This window comes from Neophocaena asiaeorientalis, unplaced genomic scaffold, assembly GCF_003031525.2.
Source record: "Neophocaena asiaeorientalis asiaeorientalis breed wild unplaced genomic scaffold, Neophocaena_asiaeorientalis_V1.1 scaffold134, whole genome shotgun sequence".
Taxonomy (NCBI): Eukaryota; Metazoa; Chordata; class Mammalia; order Artiodactyla; family Phocoenidae; genus Neophocaena; species Neophocaena asiaeorientalis.
Window position 1 is genome coordinate 25,092,729 of NW_020185339.1, and position 16,177 is coordinate 25,108,905.

The following is a 16,177-nucleotide window of genomic DNA, read 5'->3' on the forward strand; positions in this document are numbered from 1 at the left end:
TCAGGTCACAGAGCTGTAGTTCTGACCTTGGGAAGGGGGGTCAGACTATGCCGGGGTCCTCTCCTCCTGCTAGTTGGACAAAGGGGTGTCTGTTGGCCTAACAATAATGCCTTTGTCCCCAGCTGGGCTGGAGCAGGGTGGCTCTCCGATGTGGGTTGGGGGCCCTTTTCCAGCACGTTCTCTCCTCCTCTCTGCACCTGGGCAGGGACAGAGGGACTGAAGGGGAGAGGGCAGAGCTTGTGCCGGCTCCCCAAGGTAACTCTCAGCCCCAGACCTGGCTCTGTGCCCACCCCCTTCTCTTCCCTGCCACCATGCCTGGGCCCTCAGGATCTGCCCTAAGCCCTCTTCCCACACAGCAGCTCCCTCTGCTGGGCACCCAGGGCATGGCCAGGGTCTGAACTTGACCCTTTGACCCTAGATAGTGGCAGCTGGAGACACTCCTTGTCTTCCTGAAGGAAATAAAGGGACATGAGCCATTTCAATACAGTAAGAACTAATCCTGAAGAGGAGGGGATTCCATAACTGTTGCGTGACTTCCCTTCTTGTTTAAGCCGCTTTCCTCGTGAACGAACTGTATCACAACTTTGCCAGCTTTCAATGATACTCAGCACCGTTCTCTTCCCTCGTGATTATCTCACTGGGTCTTTCAGCTGGACCCAGCTTGGTTCTGAGAGACAGCTGGTTTCTTCTCTTTCTCAGCCTGTCTCCAAACCTTTTGGTGTCTTTTCTTGCAGGGCCTAAATGCTCCAAGTGAGACATCCTTCGAGCCCCCAGCCCCATACCCTGGGCCCCCGCCGCCTCCAAGTTACTGCCCCTGTTCAATCCACCTGGAGGCTGGCTTTCCCCTTTCTTCACCACCTTATGAGCTCCCAGCACCCACATCTCACGTCCCAGACCCCCCATACGCCTATGGCAACATGACCGTACCAGCCTCCAAGCCGCTGACCCTCTCGGGCCTGCTCAGTGAGCCCCTCCCAGACCCCTTGGCCCTCCTGGACATTGGGCTGTCAGCGGGGCCATCCAAGCCCCAAGAAGACCCAGAGTCCGACTCAGGATTATCCCTCAACTACAGTGACGCTGAATCTCTTGAGCTGGAGGGGACGGAGGCTGGTCGGCGTCGCAGCGAGTACGTAGAGATGTACCCAGTGGAGTACCCCTACTCACTAATGCCCAACTCCTTGGCCCACCCCAACTATGCCTTGCCACCTGCCGAGACCCCCTTAGCCTTAGAGCCCTCCTCGGGCCCCGTGCGGGCCAAGCCCACTGCACGGGGGGAGGCGGGGAGTCGGGATGAGCGTCGAGCCCTGGCCATGAAGATCCCCTTCCCTACGGACAAGATCGTCAACTTGCCAGTAGATGACTTCAACGAGCTGTTGGCACGGTACCCGCTGACGGAGAGCCAGCTGGCACTAGTCCGGGACATCCGAAGGCGGGGCAAGAACAAGGTGGCCGCCCAGAACTGTCGCAAGAGAAAGCTGGAGACCATCGTGCAGCTGGAGCGGGAACTGGAGCGGCTGGGCAGTGAGCGGGAGCGCCTCCTCCGGGCCCGAGGCGAGGCCGACCGGACCCTGGAGGTCATGCGCCAACAGCTGACGGAGCTGTATCGTGACATTTTCCAGCACCTGCGGGATGAGGCAGGCAACAGCTACTCCCCTGAAGAGTATGCATTGCACCAGGCTGCTGATGGCGCCATCTTCCTGGTGCCCCGGGGGACCAAGATGGAGGCCACAGACTGAGCTGGCCGGAGGGTTGGGGCTGGTGATGGAGGTTTCCTTCATTCTCTTCTGATAAAGGTGCTCCCCAACCGTGAGGCCCAGAAGGAGCTGAGTTCTGTAGACCAGGAGGGACCACAGTGGGAAACCTGGCATTTGGAAAGTCCAAGGTGTGCTCAGTGAGGCTTGCCCGGAGGCGAGGACGTGAGGGGAGGGCTTGAATCTCTCTTCCGTGAATCAGTTTCCCAGGGCTCCAATCTCTTGTCTGAGCTTTGGTATATAAAGCACTCTACAGAAACAGCTTTCCGCTGTGTCTTCCTTCTCGAGGGAGGGTGATGAAGGGGGTGCCCTCAGAGCTCACTGCCTGCTGCTGGCAGGGAGGTAGCTCTGCTGAGCTTGCTCTTTCCCCTACGGCTCTGTATGGACATGTGGACACATGACGCTTGGGCCTGAGCAGTGTGATATCTACCACCTTCACTCCCCTTCTCACAGCCAGGGGCCATGGATGATTTGACGAACCACACCTTCTCGGGTGGCCCCCTATTTATAGAGCTGGTATTGTTGCCAGAGCCGGCTAGATCCTGTGAGAGGTCCCTGAGGGTTAGGCCACTCCTTTTACAAACTTTGGGGCACTGGAAATCCTAGAACGCCCACAGGCCATTTTCCCCTCCTCATGCCTACTTCTACAGGACTCCCTCAGCCTGGGCCCTGATGCCAGAGCTCTCTCAGAAGACTGAGTGAGCTGCTCTTGATTGGAATTTGATTGGACACCCAAGTTTCAGGGGATTTCACACCCAGGTCTGGGTACCAAGTCTGCTCCACAGTGGAGCACAGTATGCGTTTCAGTGAGATCTTCCATCTCCCTGGTTACATTAGATAGAAGTTACCCAATTCTTGTTTTGGTGCCTCCGCCCCCCTCTCTAGATCCTTGAAGATCTAGGGCCTTTTATTAGTATATTTTTCCTTCGAACACGACTAAGTTTCAGAATTCTTAGCCACGTGGATCAAAGTCCAGTCAAACCTCCACACACCTTCATCTCCTTGCTTGGAATTGCGGTGGTTCCCACTCTTCCCAATCACTGAATTATATAAATTACATTTTGCTTCTTTACACTTCTATTCAATTTTACTGGCTCCATTTCAATAGAGAAACCTTACTTCCAAGTTCTGATATTCATTAGTTGAGACAAAAAAGCAGACAGAAGTGATCAAACTGGAATCTTCATGCCTACAGATTCAGAAAAAAAGTCTCTAGGAAATGAAAGTTTCCTAATAGATCTGAAGACAGTCCAACCTGTCAACTTTCCAAAAACCTGAACATGTGAGATCAAGTGGTAATGAGATTAGTTGTTCAATTTGACTAGTTGGCTTAAGGGATATCAGAATGAAGTTTTTCATTCTAACCAAACTCACAAAGATGGTTAATTCAGAGGCAAATTTAAACATTCATTCAACCAATATTTACTGGGCACCCAATAAGCTTAGGTATCATTCTAGGCACTGGATAGTCAACAGGAGACACTTCTCATGGAGTACACCACAGCAGGCAAGACTCTCAGATACACATATTTAACAGTACCTAAGGCCAAAGATGGAAGGGTGGTCACAAGAATTTGAACAAGGTATTAATCTTCCTACAGGTTATTTCCTCATTTAAAAAATAGGGAATTTACTTTTTAGCAAACTGGTAGTCTCAGTTGTTCTATCCCTCCAAACCATTGTTGTATGGACTTCCTTTACCTTCTTACCCTTGGCTCAGTATTTTTGAAGCCTGAAATAGCAGACCAATTAAATGTTTATTCACCCAAGATGAGATCCACTATGCCCCTCAGGAACTGAACAGATAAGCAGTTCCAGAAGAGACTCAAACTCAACAGCATCTGCCAGCCTTCACTACAACTCCATTTTCCCTTGCCAGAGCTACAAAAAAGACCCGTTCAAGAGGAGCAGTAGCGAACAGCTCACTTCTGGGTCAAGATTTACTCCTGCAGTGAAATTAAACCAGTTTCTCTGATTTCACTAAACCATGGATGCTGATGGGACAAACTTTAAAAAATAGTAATACATAGTATTAGAATCACTTCCAACAAACCCAGTACTTCCTCCATCTGAATTAACACATGGCTATGCTTGAAACATTTATAATGCAGTTTTCTTTAAACAGCTTACAGTGACTACATGGAAACACTGGTAAAGAACGAGGGTAAAATTCTTCTGGTTTACCATTAACTCCTGCATTTCCCGTTCTCAAACTTGACCTAGTAAAGAACATGCACGATCTCAAGTTATTTACCATAAACGTCATGAAGAAGACATAGAAAACAAGAACCAAAACCAAGTCAAATGCATTTTATTTTTAAAAAGTCCATTCACAAAACTGAATGATTAATTCAAGCTGCGCAGCAGCTAATGACTACTGCATGGCAGTGAAAATGAGTGCACAGTGGCTCAGATAAAGGTCCTCATAAGGATGGTCCTGCAAAAAAGAAAAAAGCATATACATAAGCAGGTGAAAGATTCTACAACTACATCCATTCTCTTTACTGAGAATCCAATTGCTTTAATAGCTTCTTGCTGGCTACAGTCTGTTAGGTAATAGAACAATAGATCTTACTTTTTTTAGTTCTGAGGCACAGCCTGGCATTTTACTTTAGGAATACTAAGCAGTTACTTTATAAAAACCTACCTTTTAGCCATGAGCTTGAACTGGAATTTTGTTTAAGAGTTGCTAAGCCTGTGGTAGCACACTCCTCCCTAGAAAAGTAAACAGCCTTTAAGAACTAGCTTTTCTCAGAGACAAGTTCCATCTCAGGCTAAACCCTCCCACCCCCCACTAATGGTCCGCCCACCCTCCCACCGGCATTCTGGGGAAGATTCTAATATATTACTTTGAGCCATTGTTTTAAGTTAATAGGTCAAAAGACAGGAAGTATAGAAATTAAAGGGTAAAAATGTATCACTGTAGAAGTAATTAAAGTGCTGACTTCCTTCAGTTGGGAGCCACCAAGAGTAGGGTGTCAACTTAAGCAATTCATTTCCAGAAAAACCAAGTTCAGCTTAACTGGACTAGTTTTGGCTCAATATATTAAAGAAAATATAAGAGAAAGCTGGATTTTAGAGAGCTATATGGATGTAAGTAAAATCTGTTCTTACCTACCAGCATAGCAATTAAAACCTTTTCTCCTGGTTCTGACTGCTAGTCCTAAGAGTCAGGTGTGCCTTACTCTTGTCTGCCTCCTTCCTTGCGATGGTCACTGAAACTTCACTCCCTCCTAGCTTTCATGGAGCGTGCCGTGGCCTGCCCCTGGCTTATCTGTACTCCACATACCACAAGTGTCTACTCTCAGCTGTAGAGTGTCTGGCCTCGGAGCCATTCGCGCTATACTTGCTAGCAGTTCCTAGTAGCTGAACATCTCTCCTGGATCTTTAAAGGCATTGTCACGAATCCTGAGGTATCTGCAAACTCCCTCAATAGTTAAGGTTCCACCTGCCATATGCAAACTCAGCCAGTATCAAGCCCATGGAACTATTACCCACGCTTTCCCACCCACCTCCACCTCCCACCCAACCCCACCCAACCCCCTCCCCAAACTTCCAAGTAACACACCCATGGGATGGAATACACAGTCCTAGTGATAAACAAATCTCTATTCTACTAAGTACAATGGCACTGAAATTGAGGGTACCAAAGGGAGGGCTCAAAGGAAGCTATGTACAAATAACAATGATTGGATATTAAGTAAACTGTTATAAAGGTTTAGAAGTCATTTTCTATACAATCAACATTTTAGAATGTTTGTGTCATCTTGTGCCGTATTTAAAGGAAAACTGCAGTTAGCATGAATTAAAAAGTAACATGGCTCCTCACCATTAACAAATTTTTATCTCCATACAGATAATTACTAGTGTGTCAATCCATAACCTATATATACCCACCCAACCGGAACAAAAACTGCAGTTTTCCTTTAATGTAAACCTGTTTTTGTGTCAAGAGTAAATTCCTTACTGGTACTGGTCAGTTTAAAAAGGTCTCCCCAAAACTTCTAATTTGTGGATTTATGGGGTGGCATTAGCCAGCATCTGGTCTCTATTCCCTGGCAGAGTTTTGAACTTGAATTGTGATAGAAGCATTCAACATTATCAGGGGTAGTGGGTAGGGAAGGTCCAAAGCTCTGCCAGTCCCAAATCCATACAGTTGTCATTCCATTCAAGAGGGTATTAAATTGTTTATTTATTACACATGATAATGGATGATACACAAGCTTCATTCCCATCTATATCTGGTACCATAATCCAATTTAGATATATTGCATAGGATGTGCCAACAATCATATATTAATAATCAAAAAACTCCATGACTTGGCTTGGGTGACCCTTTTTCACGGTGAACTCCAAGGTCACAACGCAGTAACTGTCAGTTCAACTACACCAAGGTTTCAGAAGACAGTAGCTTCTCCACCAAAGCAGGTTGTAAATAAATTTTGAATGGAACCTGGCATCACCCTGAAGGAATACTAACTTCACACTGTTGGGGTGGTTTACCAAAATGGCTTCAGAGTAGACTAACTTTACACAGCACATTTAAAAAAAAGACACATTTATTCAGCGTCACGATCAGACTATTACATTTAGCAATCAACAGCATGGGTGCAAAAAAAAAAAAAAAAAATCTACATTAAAACCCTTTGTTGGAATGCTTTACACTTTCCACAGAACAGAAACTAAAATAACCTGTTATACAATTAGTCACAAATACAGTCCTCGAGTTTTTTTGCCCATACACATGAGTATTGTCTAAAACATGTCTTCTTTGTAGCAGCTAGGCCCTGCCACCACTGTGCTTGGCTGAGTTCACAAATCTGTTGTAACCTGTAGCTTCCCTGTCACTTCTCTGGCTCTCCTCTCCTGCTAAGCTTTGTTTCCTGTTGAACAATATGGAATAAAGTTGTTAATCTAAACATATTAAGACTCAAGGCTACAATCCAATAGCAAGTTGTTTCCCACAAATTTTGCTGATCTGAATATTAACTTAATATCCACAATTTTACTGTAATTATAATGTTAACTATGTTTCACTGCTCAGCTACATTAGGGTTACTGTGTTCATTATCAATTACAAGAAAATTAAGTGAAAACAAAAAAAGCTGTTCACTTACCTGGCAGTAATCAAAACCTTCTGCCACTGCCATAGCTACTGCTGCTGCTGGAACCACCATAGCCACCTAAGAACAAATTTGTTCCCTTAAGCTTTAGGAGTATGAATAATAACGGTAATACTTTTTATATTTGGGGCTTTCATATTTGTATTATATAAGTTCAAATTCACAAGTTTGGGCTCACATGATTTTCCTAACTGAACAAGTTACCAGTCACTTAAAATTTCCTCAAGATTTTAAATTGTCCATTTTCCTGCACCTACCCTGACTAAAGGTCTAATATTTTCCTCAACTGTACTAGTTTAGCCCTCCCATACCACATATACACCATACCTTGGTTTCGGGGTTTGGCAAAGTATTGGCCTCCACCACCATAGGGGCCAGAACTTCTGCCTCCAAAGTTTCCTCCTTTCATGGGTCCAAAATTTGAAGACTGATTGTTGTAACTGCCAAAATCATTGTAGCTTCCACCACCTCCAAAATTGCTTCCTAAGAATGGAAAAGAGGACCTTTATCTGTTACTCGGGGAAAATGATAAATTCTGGTGTTCAAAGTAAAAAACTGCCTTGCTCCCAAAACTGGTGGCTCCAATGTTTATCTTTGTATTTTATCCCTCCTGGGCAAGGCATTCAGTTGAATAATCCAATAATTAAAAAAAATTTACCCAACTCACAACGGTATAGCAAATAATATATTCCCTTGCCTTGAAGACCTTTACTCATTTAGGGGCACAGCAAACACATGCTGGATACGTCAACTAAGTGCCTAAGACCCCAAGAGTTAAGACACTAAATCCTGCTCGAATCTAATCTAATTCCATCTGAAGACACCACTATCCACTTATCCATCTATCTATTTGGGAGTGAGGCGGCCCCAGCTTAAAGCTAGGAGGAGGTAGCATTGCAAGCCCGTTAATTAAAAAAGTACCATGCAGCGTTAACACACAAAAGCATCAAGTCCCCATACTAAAAGGCTAATCTAGCTATTGCACCAGTACTTGGATCACTGGATACCTACCACTACCACCGCCAAAGCCGCCTCCGCCTCCTCCGTTGTTATAGCTGTCACTCCCGCCATAGCCACTGCCTTGGTTTCCATAACCCTGTCCATCACTTCCATAGCCTCTGCTTCCTCCAGAGTAACCAGGGCCGCCTCCTCCATAACCACCTACAAGAATACAATTCTTCTCAATAAGACAAAAGTATTCAACAGTCAAATTCTGTGATAGCATGACAGCTAAAGGCCTGCTCACAACATGCTATTAGGTCAGAATTGAGCTTATCATGCACTAGAGTTTTAATCTCTATTAGCCTATTCTAAAGGTTGCCAAAACTTTTAATCTGTGGTTCCTTAAATAAAACAAAACTTACCATCATTACCAAATCCATTATAGCCATCCCCACTGCCACCATATCCACCACCACCGCGGCTGCCACCAAAGCCACCTGGAGAAAAGCAGAATTAAAACAAACAAAAACCAGGTTTGAAGTATGTGGATCGCCTACAAGTCACCCCCTTCTAAGTCTAAATTTTAGGAAGCGTTAAATCAGTAAATTACTTCCGTATGCAAGACTAACTACCGGTTAGTGAGAAGCCAGAACTACATCTGGATTAAAATGTAACTTCGAATAAGACATCTGGGGTTAATTATAATTTTACCATAAACTCTCATTAGTAAACTAAAACCACACAAACCTCGACCGCTGAAGTTTCCTCCACGACCAAAGTTGTCATTCCCACCAAAACCACCTCCACGACCACCACCAAAGTTTCCAGAACCACTTCGACCTGAAGAGACGAGTTTTAAGTGTTAGGCTGTACAAACTGGAATTGCTCAAAATTATGTTTAAGGTTTAAGTAAGTAACAAACTGACCTCTTTGGCTGGATGAAGCACTAGCCATCTCTTGCTTAGATAGGGCTTTCCTTACTTCACAGTTGTGGCCATTCACAGTGTGGTATTTCTGAACTGAAAAAATTTGGAGATAAAGAAAACACCAACACAGCATTTAGAATACAGCATGGATTTCAAAACCCTTAGCAAATGCCAGCCACCTGATACTTACTGACAATCTTGTCTACAGAGTCATGGTCATCAAAGGTTACAAAAGCAAAGCCTCTCTTTTTGCCACTGCCTCGGTCAGTCATGATTTCAATCACTTCAATTTTCCCATACTGTTCAAAATAATCTCTTAGATGATGTTCTTCAGTGTCTTCTTTAATGCCACCAACAAAAATCTTTTTCACAGTTAAGTGGGCACCAGGTCTTTGAGAATCCTAACACGAAAACAATCAAGTTAACTTATATTAACAAAACCTATCCCCAAGTTAAGAATTTAAGTTTGTTACACCCCTAAATGTTAAGTCCCCCTAGTGGCACACTTCCAAATGACTAAAGGAAGGGGGGGGGAAATCACTTACTTCTCTTGAGACCGCCCTCTTTGGTTCCACAACTCTTCCATCCACCTTGTGTGGCCTTGCATTCATGGCCGCATCCACCTCCTCCACAGTGGCATATGTGACAAACCCGAAGCCTCTGGAGCGTTTGGTGTTTGGATCCCTCATTACCTTTAATGTTTAATACGTGGTAAGCCCCCAGAAACTATTGCCTTTTCCACCTTAAGTAAGACAATAGGAGACTTTATACCAACCCTTTGTCTGAAGCCCTTCAATTTCCCACTAACCATCTAAAGCTAATCAATTGGGAGCTTTTTAATCAGTTAAAGCCACACCTTACTCGAAACTATAATCCCATTAACATTCAGACGGTAACTACAGCAAGCGAAGCCAAAGAAATCAACGAGTTCTACGGTCCTTTGTCTCTTTCAAGTCTTACCACACAATCTGTGAGCGTTCCCCACTGCTCAAAATGGCTCCTCAGACTCTCATCGGTTGTTTCAAAGCTCAAACCTCCGATGAAGAGCTTCCGCAGCTGTTCGGGCTCTTTGGGTGACTATGAGTAGGGGGAAAAAAAAGCGGTAAGTGGGGCTATAACGCAAAACACCTTCCACCTACAAGAACCAAAACTAAAACTAGATAGCAACGTACGAAACACTTATTGTTCCTTCTGGTCGCAGCAAGCCACGTGCTTCTCCGCACTGGGGGAGGCGGTTTGTTGGGTGCTGGGTGGGCCGGGAGGCGCCGAGCGCATGCGTCCCTCACTCCCTTCGACGCACGCGCAACAAAAGGACTAGGAGGGAGAAGTACATCGCCAATATCGACTGTAAATGCTCTCTAAGAAAATCGCCCACTGCGACAAGGTAAAAAAACATATTGAATGTACTTAAGAGTTTTGCAAGGTGGACCGAGCCTGCGTGATAGCTAAGGCTTGCAGGACGGCAGCCTCATGGCGAAGAGGACAAAATGGCGACCTCAACTTAGGGAGGGGTAGGCCCTGGCAGAGACCGAAGAACTGCTGAACCGGCTGGGGCAAGCAGCCAAACCAGGCCGAACCCTACTGAACTCAGGAAGGCGCGAAAAAGAAAATTTAGGTGGAGAGAGCGTCCTACTCACCTCTGACTTAGACATAACGGCAGTGGAGGGTGGGGGGCAGACGTCAACGATGCTTACTCGGCGGCGTCCACGAGCAGAAAGGAGTAATCTACCGAACGCATCTGCCAGCCTACCTTCGGCCTCGCTCTTTTATCCCGCCTCCTCGCTTTCAGCATTGGTAGACTCCGCCCCTGAGTAGCTCTGATTGGATATTTGAAATTGCTCGCCCCCTACTATTGGCCTCTGGTACTGCAGTGCTGTGTAACGTCATCCGTTTGGGCGTTCTACGCAGTCTCCACCCCTCGACGGGGGTCTATGGGTTCCGGAGTAATATTATTAACTAGTCTGATAGGCTAGTCAACCAATCATTCATGTTTGAATGCACTTAGGTTATTTAGGTAACTTTTTAATTCTCTACGTTACGAATTTTACGTTCAGCTCATCTGTCAAACCATGATTGATACTATGTATCAGAAAAGTAGTCAGCATGTAGCAATTTTTTTTTTTGGCAGCGACTGCCTGCTGAGCGCATGTGTAGTAAAATGGCGAGTTTACGCAGGCGCGTTAAGAAGTTCCGCCTGGCGCTTGGAACACGTGAAATGGCGGGCAGGAGACAGCGGCGAACCTAAGGCGCCTGCGTAGTGGCGGGAGTTGGGCCCCTTTTTGCGCAGGCGTAATGGGCGGGGAAAGGGTCCAGTCCCAGGATTGGTCGCGCAGGCGCAGGGAAGGATCCGTTTTGGCGGGCGGTTGGCGTTACGCAGAACGCGGCGGCAGCGGCGGCCTGTGGTCCGGCCTCACCACCGAGGAACAGGGGAGACGTTAGCGTGAGTGATCGGTCTCGATCCCGGGTAAGTGGCGGACAGTCTTGCCTACGCATACGAGGTCTTGAACCGACTCCAGTTGGCCCCGTTTTTGTGTGAAATGAATGGACCGCGGGGTGGGGGCTAGTGAAGGGGGAGCGGTGGGTCCACGCAACCAATGGAAGAACAGGGGCGGGATGTTTTATTCCCGTAGTTTCTGTGGAGCTTTGCAGCCGAAGAGTTTGACTGGCGAGTGAATAGGCCAATTGGGTCCTCCTTTAGCTGCCGACTGACCGGTCCTTGGGCCATCGGCATGTGGGAGGCGGGCTTTCTCTTCCTGAGCAGCGGCTCACTGAGCCAATGAGCACGAAGCGCGCGGTAGGTTGGGCTCCTCCAAGAGGCAGCGGTTTGACTCCAATGGGGGATGCGGCAGTCGGGCGGTTAAGTGGATGGACCAAATCTGGAGCCAGTAGGCGGACAGCTTACGGAAAGCGCTCGGGCTGGCCGTCCAATCAGCGCTCCAAAAGAGGGAGGTCTTAGATTTGGGGATGCAAGGATGGGGAGTCACTGCCTGCGATGGCGCGAGGGGGTGGGTATTTTATTTACAATGACTTGAACGAAGCCTTTGGGTCTCTAGGCCACACACTTCTCTGGTAGGGAACCTGTACGTTTGCTCCTATAGTTCTCGAGTTTGGCTTTATTTCCCCATGTAGGTACATCGCACCATCCAGCAATGTTTAGGTTTTGCGGGGGGGGGCAGCAAGGGAGGTCTTTTGACTTTGAGAACTCGCTTCTTTAGGAAGACGGACTTGAAATGTTAGAGCGAATAGGATAAATCTCTTTGTATTGTTGTGGAAAGGTACCCAAGAAAAATCAACACAATTGTAATTGTAATAATGCAAAGAGACAAAGAGATTTGTAAATCCACAGAAAAAGTTTTGGAAAGCTACATACCAGAGCGTGTTACCTCTAGGGATACAGTGGGATGGAGACAGGTCCGATTTCCAATGTTTAAATCTTTTCAGGGATAATAATTTGTGATTCAAGTTAAATTTAAAAGCCAATTGTTTTTGTGTTTTCAGTTATAAGCAAGTACTTCTCAACACCCCCTTACACCTCAAAAAAGTTCTATTTTTCAGTTAAGAACTAAGGTGATCCTCTGTTTAAAAATACAAATTTTAAAAAGGTAGCTTTTTTTGAGTACTTAGTATTGATACCTGCTAGGCATTATGCTAAATGCTTTGCAAGTATTGTCCATGTCCCCAGTGCCTTTATCTTAGGCTCTTCTCTGTGGAACTTTTCTCTCCATATATATCTCTTTCTTTACACCATTACAGATCTCCTAAGCCCTTTCTGCTGTTCCATTGAGGATATCTGGATTTGGATAAAAAGGAAGTTGCTTAAGGAGGATGATACTTAGGGTGTTGGAGACAGGAGGACTCATCCATCACCTGGGTTATATTTTTGCCTTTTGATTATATTTCCTTCAAAGTATTTTATATGCAGTTCATATCTTGTTAGTAATGCCCATTTGTATCAGTCGAGTGTATTTTAGTAAAACAGAAATTTTCATTGCAGATTGGCTATATCAGAGTCTATACTGCTCTAATATTTACTGATTTATTTAGTGTCAAGGGAAAATTTTAAAATACTGTCATAAGTTCAAATACATATGAAGTTCTCTTATGAGTAGAGACCTTTCTGACATTGTACAAAAGGAAGATGATTTTAGATGAGCTTATCGTGAACCAGAGGAGAGATTTTCATGTTCTCTGGCACTTGCAAAAGGAAAACCTATTTTGTATTTGCTTCTAAACTATTCGTAGGTATGCTAATAATGCAGCTACTTAGTTTATAAGAACTAAAGTGAAATAGATTAAGGGTATCTGTCCCTAATTTATTTAGGTCTGAAAGGAATACAATCTTGATCTACTACAGGGTTTCTCAAGCTCAGCACTATTGATATTTTGAGCCTGATAAATGCATCTCACCTCCCCCCACACCCCCACTTGTGACAATCAAAATGTCACCAAATGTCCTGGGAGGGAGGGGTGCAAAATCTCCACTTGAAAACCATTGACTGAAATGACAGATGGTAGAGTTGATTATCTTGACAAAATCTTATTTTGCCAATTGGAATTTAGAGGGAGAAGATGGGTGAAGTGTTTAGGAAGTGTCCTTTGGTAAATGGATCACTAAATCCTCATGATTATGTCTTCAGATATAGCATGATCATTGTTTGATTGGATAAAAGGAAAATTTCATTAAGGTTTTTACCATTTCTTGCAGTTTGAACGTTGATTACATCTTGTGTTCGTTTGGCTTCCTAAAATAATGGCAAATATGTTCTTGAAGAAGGTAGACTTTGCTTCAGGTGCTTATACATTCTCATTTGACTTAATCCTGTTTCCTTTAAAGTTTCATTATGCAAATAAATGTGCAAAGCACTCTGACATTTTCTTTTTTTTTAATAAAGTTTATTTATTTATTTATTTTTGGCTGTGTTGGGTCTTTGTTGCTGCACGCGGGCTTTCTGTAGTTGCGGCAAGCGGAGGCTACTCTTCATTGCGGTGCGTGGGCTTCTCATTGTGGTGGCTTCTCTTGTTGCGGAGCATGAGCTCTAGGCACGCGGGCTTCAGTAGTTGTGGCTCATGGGCTCTAGAGCACAGGCTCAGTAGTTGTGGCACACGGGCTTAGTTGCTCTGGGCATGTGGGATCTTCCCGGCCCAGGGATCGAACCCATGTCCCCTGCATAGGCAGGCGGATTCTCAACCACTGCACCACCAGGGAAGCCCCTCTCTGACATTTTCTCATCTATAGTACTCTATTTCATTTTCTTAAAAACACAGGTCGATTTCTGCTGATCTGATTTTTCAGCTGTGTAGAGACCTGTACACTGGGGGAAAAGAAATACTGACTGAAAAACAGGTAACCAAATCATGCCACCCTAGATTACTCCGAGTAGATTCATCTCATTTCCAGCCCTACCTACTTGGCTGTAATCAGTGACCCCTTATTTGATGTTTTTAATGGTATATTTTAATCTGAAAAATTTCAGGACTTGAAGCTAGACTTTTTGGTTTACTGTGGTGTGCAAATAAAAGTTGTTTGTTTTATTGTAGCTTCCCTTACAGTGTCACGGTTAATAGGTCTGATAAGCATTTCTTTCTGGTGGGTAATTTTTCATTGAAATTCTGAGACTATCACATTGAAAATCCTAAGTTTAGACTTATTTCTTACCTTTGGAGAACCTGGTTTGGTTGTTAATTTGTTCCTCTCTGTTAACAATATAAAATGCTGAGCCTTTGTTACAAAAATTAAATTTCAGGCAGTTGCACTTAGAATTTAGAAGCATATTATTGCATCCAAACATGAAATATTATTCACTAAAAGGGAAAATAACACATCTTCACTGGTCTGTCTGAAATACAGTAAGTAGAAAGCTTCTGTCTGGGCGGGAGGTGAGCAAGATGATAACTAGGGAAAGAGAAAGAAAGACCATACCTCTGAAGTGACTGGATTTTTATATTATCTAGGGAAGTTCTGGTGATTTTCACTGCCCTTGACAGTACCTCTGGAAAAGAGAGAAAGGTATCCAGGGTACAAAGGTTTCCAAGGAAGACTACTATTTTTTGCTTTTATCAAGGTATTTTATTTAACCATATAGCATGATTTATATATCTTATTGAAATAGCCCATTTAACATCCCCTGGTAAAACATTTTTTCTTGTCCTTTTACTTGGTCTATTTTTATTTCTGTTTACCTTATGTGAAACTGGGCCTAAATGCTCTGGATGTTGATTTAAAAAGCAATAAATTACAGTGTGAGATATCACAACTGACTTAGTATGGCTGATATTTACACATTGTTATCTATGAACTTGGACTCTGGGCAGTTGTCTTTTTTTCCCTGACATAAACTTTGATTTTCCTTCCCTCCTTGTAGAGGATGGCTTTAGCTGATCATCGTACTAATGGGAAGGAGTCCAGGTCATCCTGAGAAGAGTTGGCTTGTGCAGAGTCCAGGACGCAGATTTGTTGGATTTCTGTAAGCCACTCGAAACCACGTGTTCATTTCTGATGACAGCTTTACACTTGTGTTGGCAGAACACCCACAGTGACAACTGTTGCCCATGTTTAGTCTGTTCGGGAGCTCTACCAGTTAGCATGTTTGGGAGAAGACCTATACTGTTCTTGTTGGAAGCTGTGTAAATATTAGATCTTTCTGAATTTATCTTCTCAGATCTGCCATAATTTTAGATAAATTGCATCCTGTGATTGCCTCAACTTACCCTTTGAAATGAAAGATTGAAGGGTTTAGGCATTCTTTGGGTCATTTAAAGCACAATTCTTTTTGCATCAGTAATTGGTTTTATATATGTCCGGTTTATGATTTTTTAAATTTTATTTCCCCTGTGTCTTGGTTTCCTGTGGCTGCAATTACCACAAACCTGGTGGCTTCAAACAACAGGAATTTATTCTCTCACAATTCTGGAGGCCAGAAGTCTGCAATCAAGGTGTTGAGCCCATTCTGGAGGCCCTAGGGGAGAGTCCCTTTCTTGCCTTTCCAGCCTCTGGTGGTTGTCAGTTTTCCTTGGCTTATGGCCTCATCTCTCCCTGCTCTGTCTTAATGTTGCCTTCTCTGCGTGTCTGTCTCAGAACTCCTGCCTCTCTTAAAAAGATACATGTGATTGCACTTAAGACCCACTGATAATCCAGGATAAATTTCTCCTTTCACATCTTTAAATCACATATTTTGCCATGTAAAGTAATATTCACAGGTTTGAGGGATTAGGTCATGGATAACTTTTGGAGGGCCATCATTCAGACTGTTATACCCTGGTTCTCTAACCCCTATCCAAATAAATTTTACCTAATTCAAAAAGGAAAGGTTATTTTTAAAAATGAGGGGCAGCTGGGGGGCGGGGGAAGGCTCAGGAAACCCAAGTGAGCCAATTGCCCTCTTCAGTCCTTAGTTTCTTTTTTTTTCTTTCTTTTTCTTTTTTTTGGCTGTGTTGG

General features: G+C 44.2%; 3 protein-coding genes across 8 annotated transcripts in view; 2 read left to right on the top strand and 1 right to left on the bottom strand.

The window, feature by feature from the left end:
- Positions 1–2,014, top strand: part of NFE2 (nuclear factor, erythroid 2) — a 7,391-nt gene extending 5,377 nt beyond the window's left edge. For both annotated transcript variants that reach the window (XM_024736863.1, XM_024736864.1), the window contains one exon: positions 735–2,014. In XM_024736863.1, the coding sequence (XP_024592631.1) occupies positions 735–1,736 (1,002 nt within the window). In that variant the 3' untranslated portion in view covers positions 1,737–2,014. The remainder of the gene's footprint in view (positions 1–734) is intronic.
- Positions 2,015–4,046: 2,032 nt separating this feature from the next.
- HNRNPA1 (heterogeneous nuclear ribonucleoprotein A1) lies at positions 4,047–10,504 on the bottom strand. Of its 2 annotated transcripts, XR_003002105.1 has the most exons (12): positions 10,380–10,504; positions 9,703–9,819; positions 9,288–9,434; positions 8,933–9,143; positions 8,743–8,835; positions 8,564–8,656; positions 8,239–8,313; positions 7,886–8,035; positions 7,202–7,357; positions 6,869–6,934; positions 4,399–4,466; positions 4,047–4,188 (listed from the first exon to the last, which is right to left on the bottom strand). XR_003002105.1 is itself a non-coding variant. In XM_024736866.1 (11 exons), the coding sequence occupies exons 1-10, from the start codon at positions 10,392–10,394 to the stop codon at positions 6,879–6,881; spliced, it is 1,113 nt and encodes a 370-aa protein (XP_024592634.1). In that variant the 5' UTR covers positions 10,395–10,504; the 3' UTR covers positions 5,929–6,634; positions 6,869–6,878. The 2 variants fall into 2 exon arrangements, 1 of the variants encoding a protein (XP_024592634.1); XM_024736866.1 differs by lacking the exons at positions 4,047–4,188; positions 4,399–4,466 and adding an exon at positions 5,929–6,634.
- A 567-nt stretch (positions 10,505–11,071) lies between these two features.
- The window catches only part of CBX5 (chromobox 5), a 28,532-nt gene continuing 23,426 nt past the window's right edge, over positions 11,072–16,177 (top strand). The window contains exons 1-2 of one of the 4 annotated variants that reach the window (XM_024736874.1): positions 11,107–11,206; positions 15,105–15,206. The gene's annotated coding sequence lies outside the window, so the exon portion shown is untranslated. Of the gene's footprint in view, positions 11,207–15,104; positions 15,207–16,177 lie in introns of all 4 variants that reach the window. The other 3 variants (XM_024736867.1, XM_024736871.1, XM_024736868.1) reach the window with 3 other exon arrangements.

Coding starts and splice junctions, on each gene's coding strand:
- HNRNPA1 (XM_024736866.1), bottom strand. Junction 8,036..8,238: donor TAATGGATTTGGTAATGATG/GTAAGTTTTGTT, acceptor GTATTCTTGTAG/GTGGTTATGGAGGAGGCGGC. Junction 6,935..7,201: donor TGCCAAACCCCGAAACCAAG/GTATGGTGTATA, acceptor ATTTGTTCTTAG/GTGGCTATGGTGGTTCCAGC.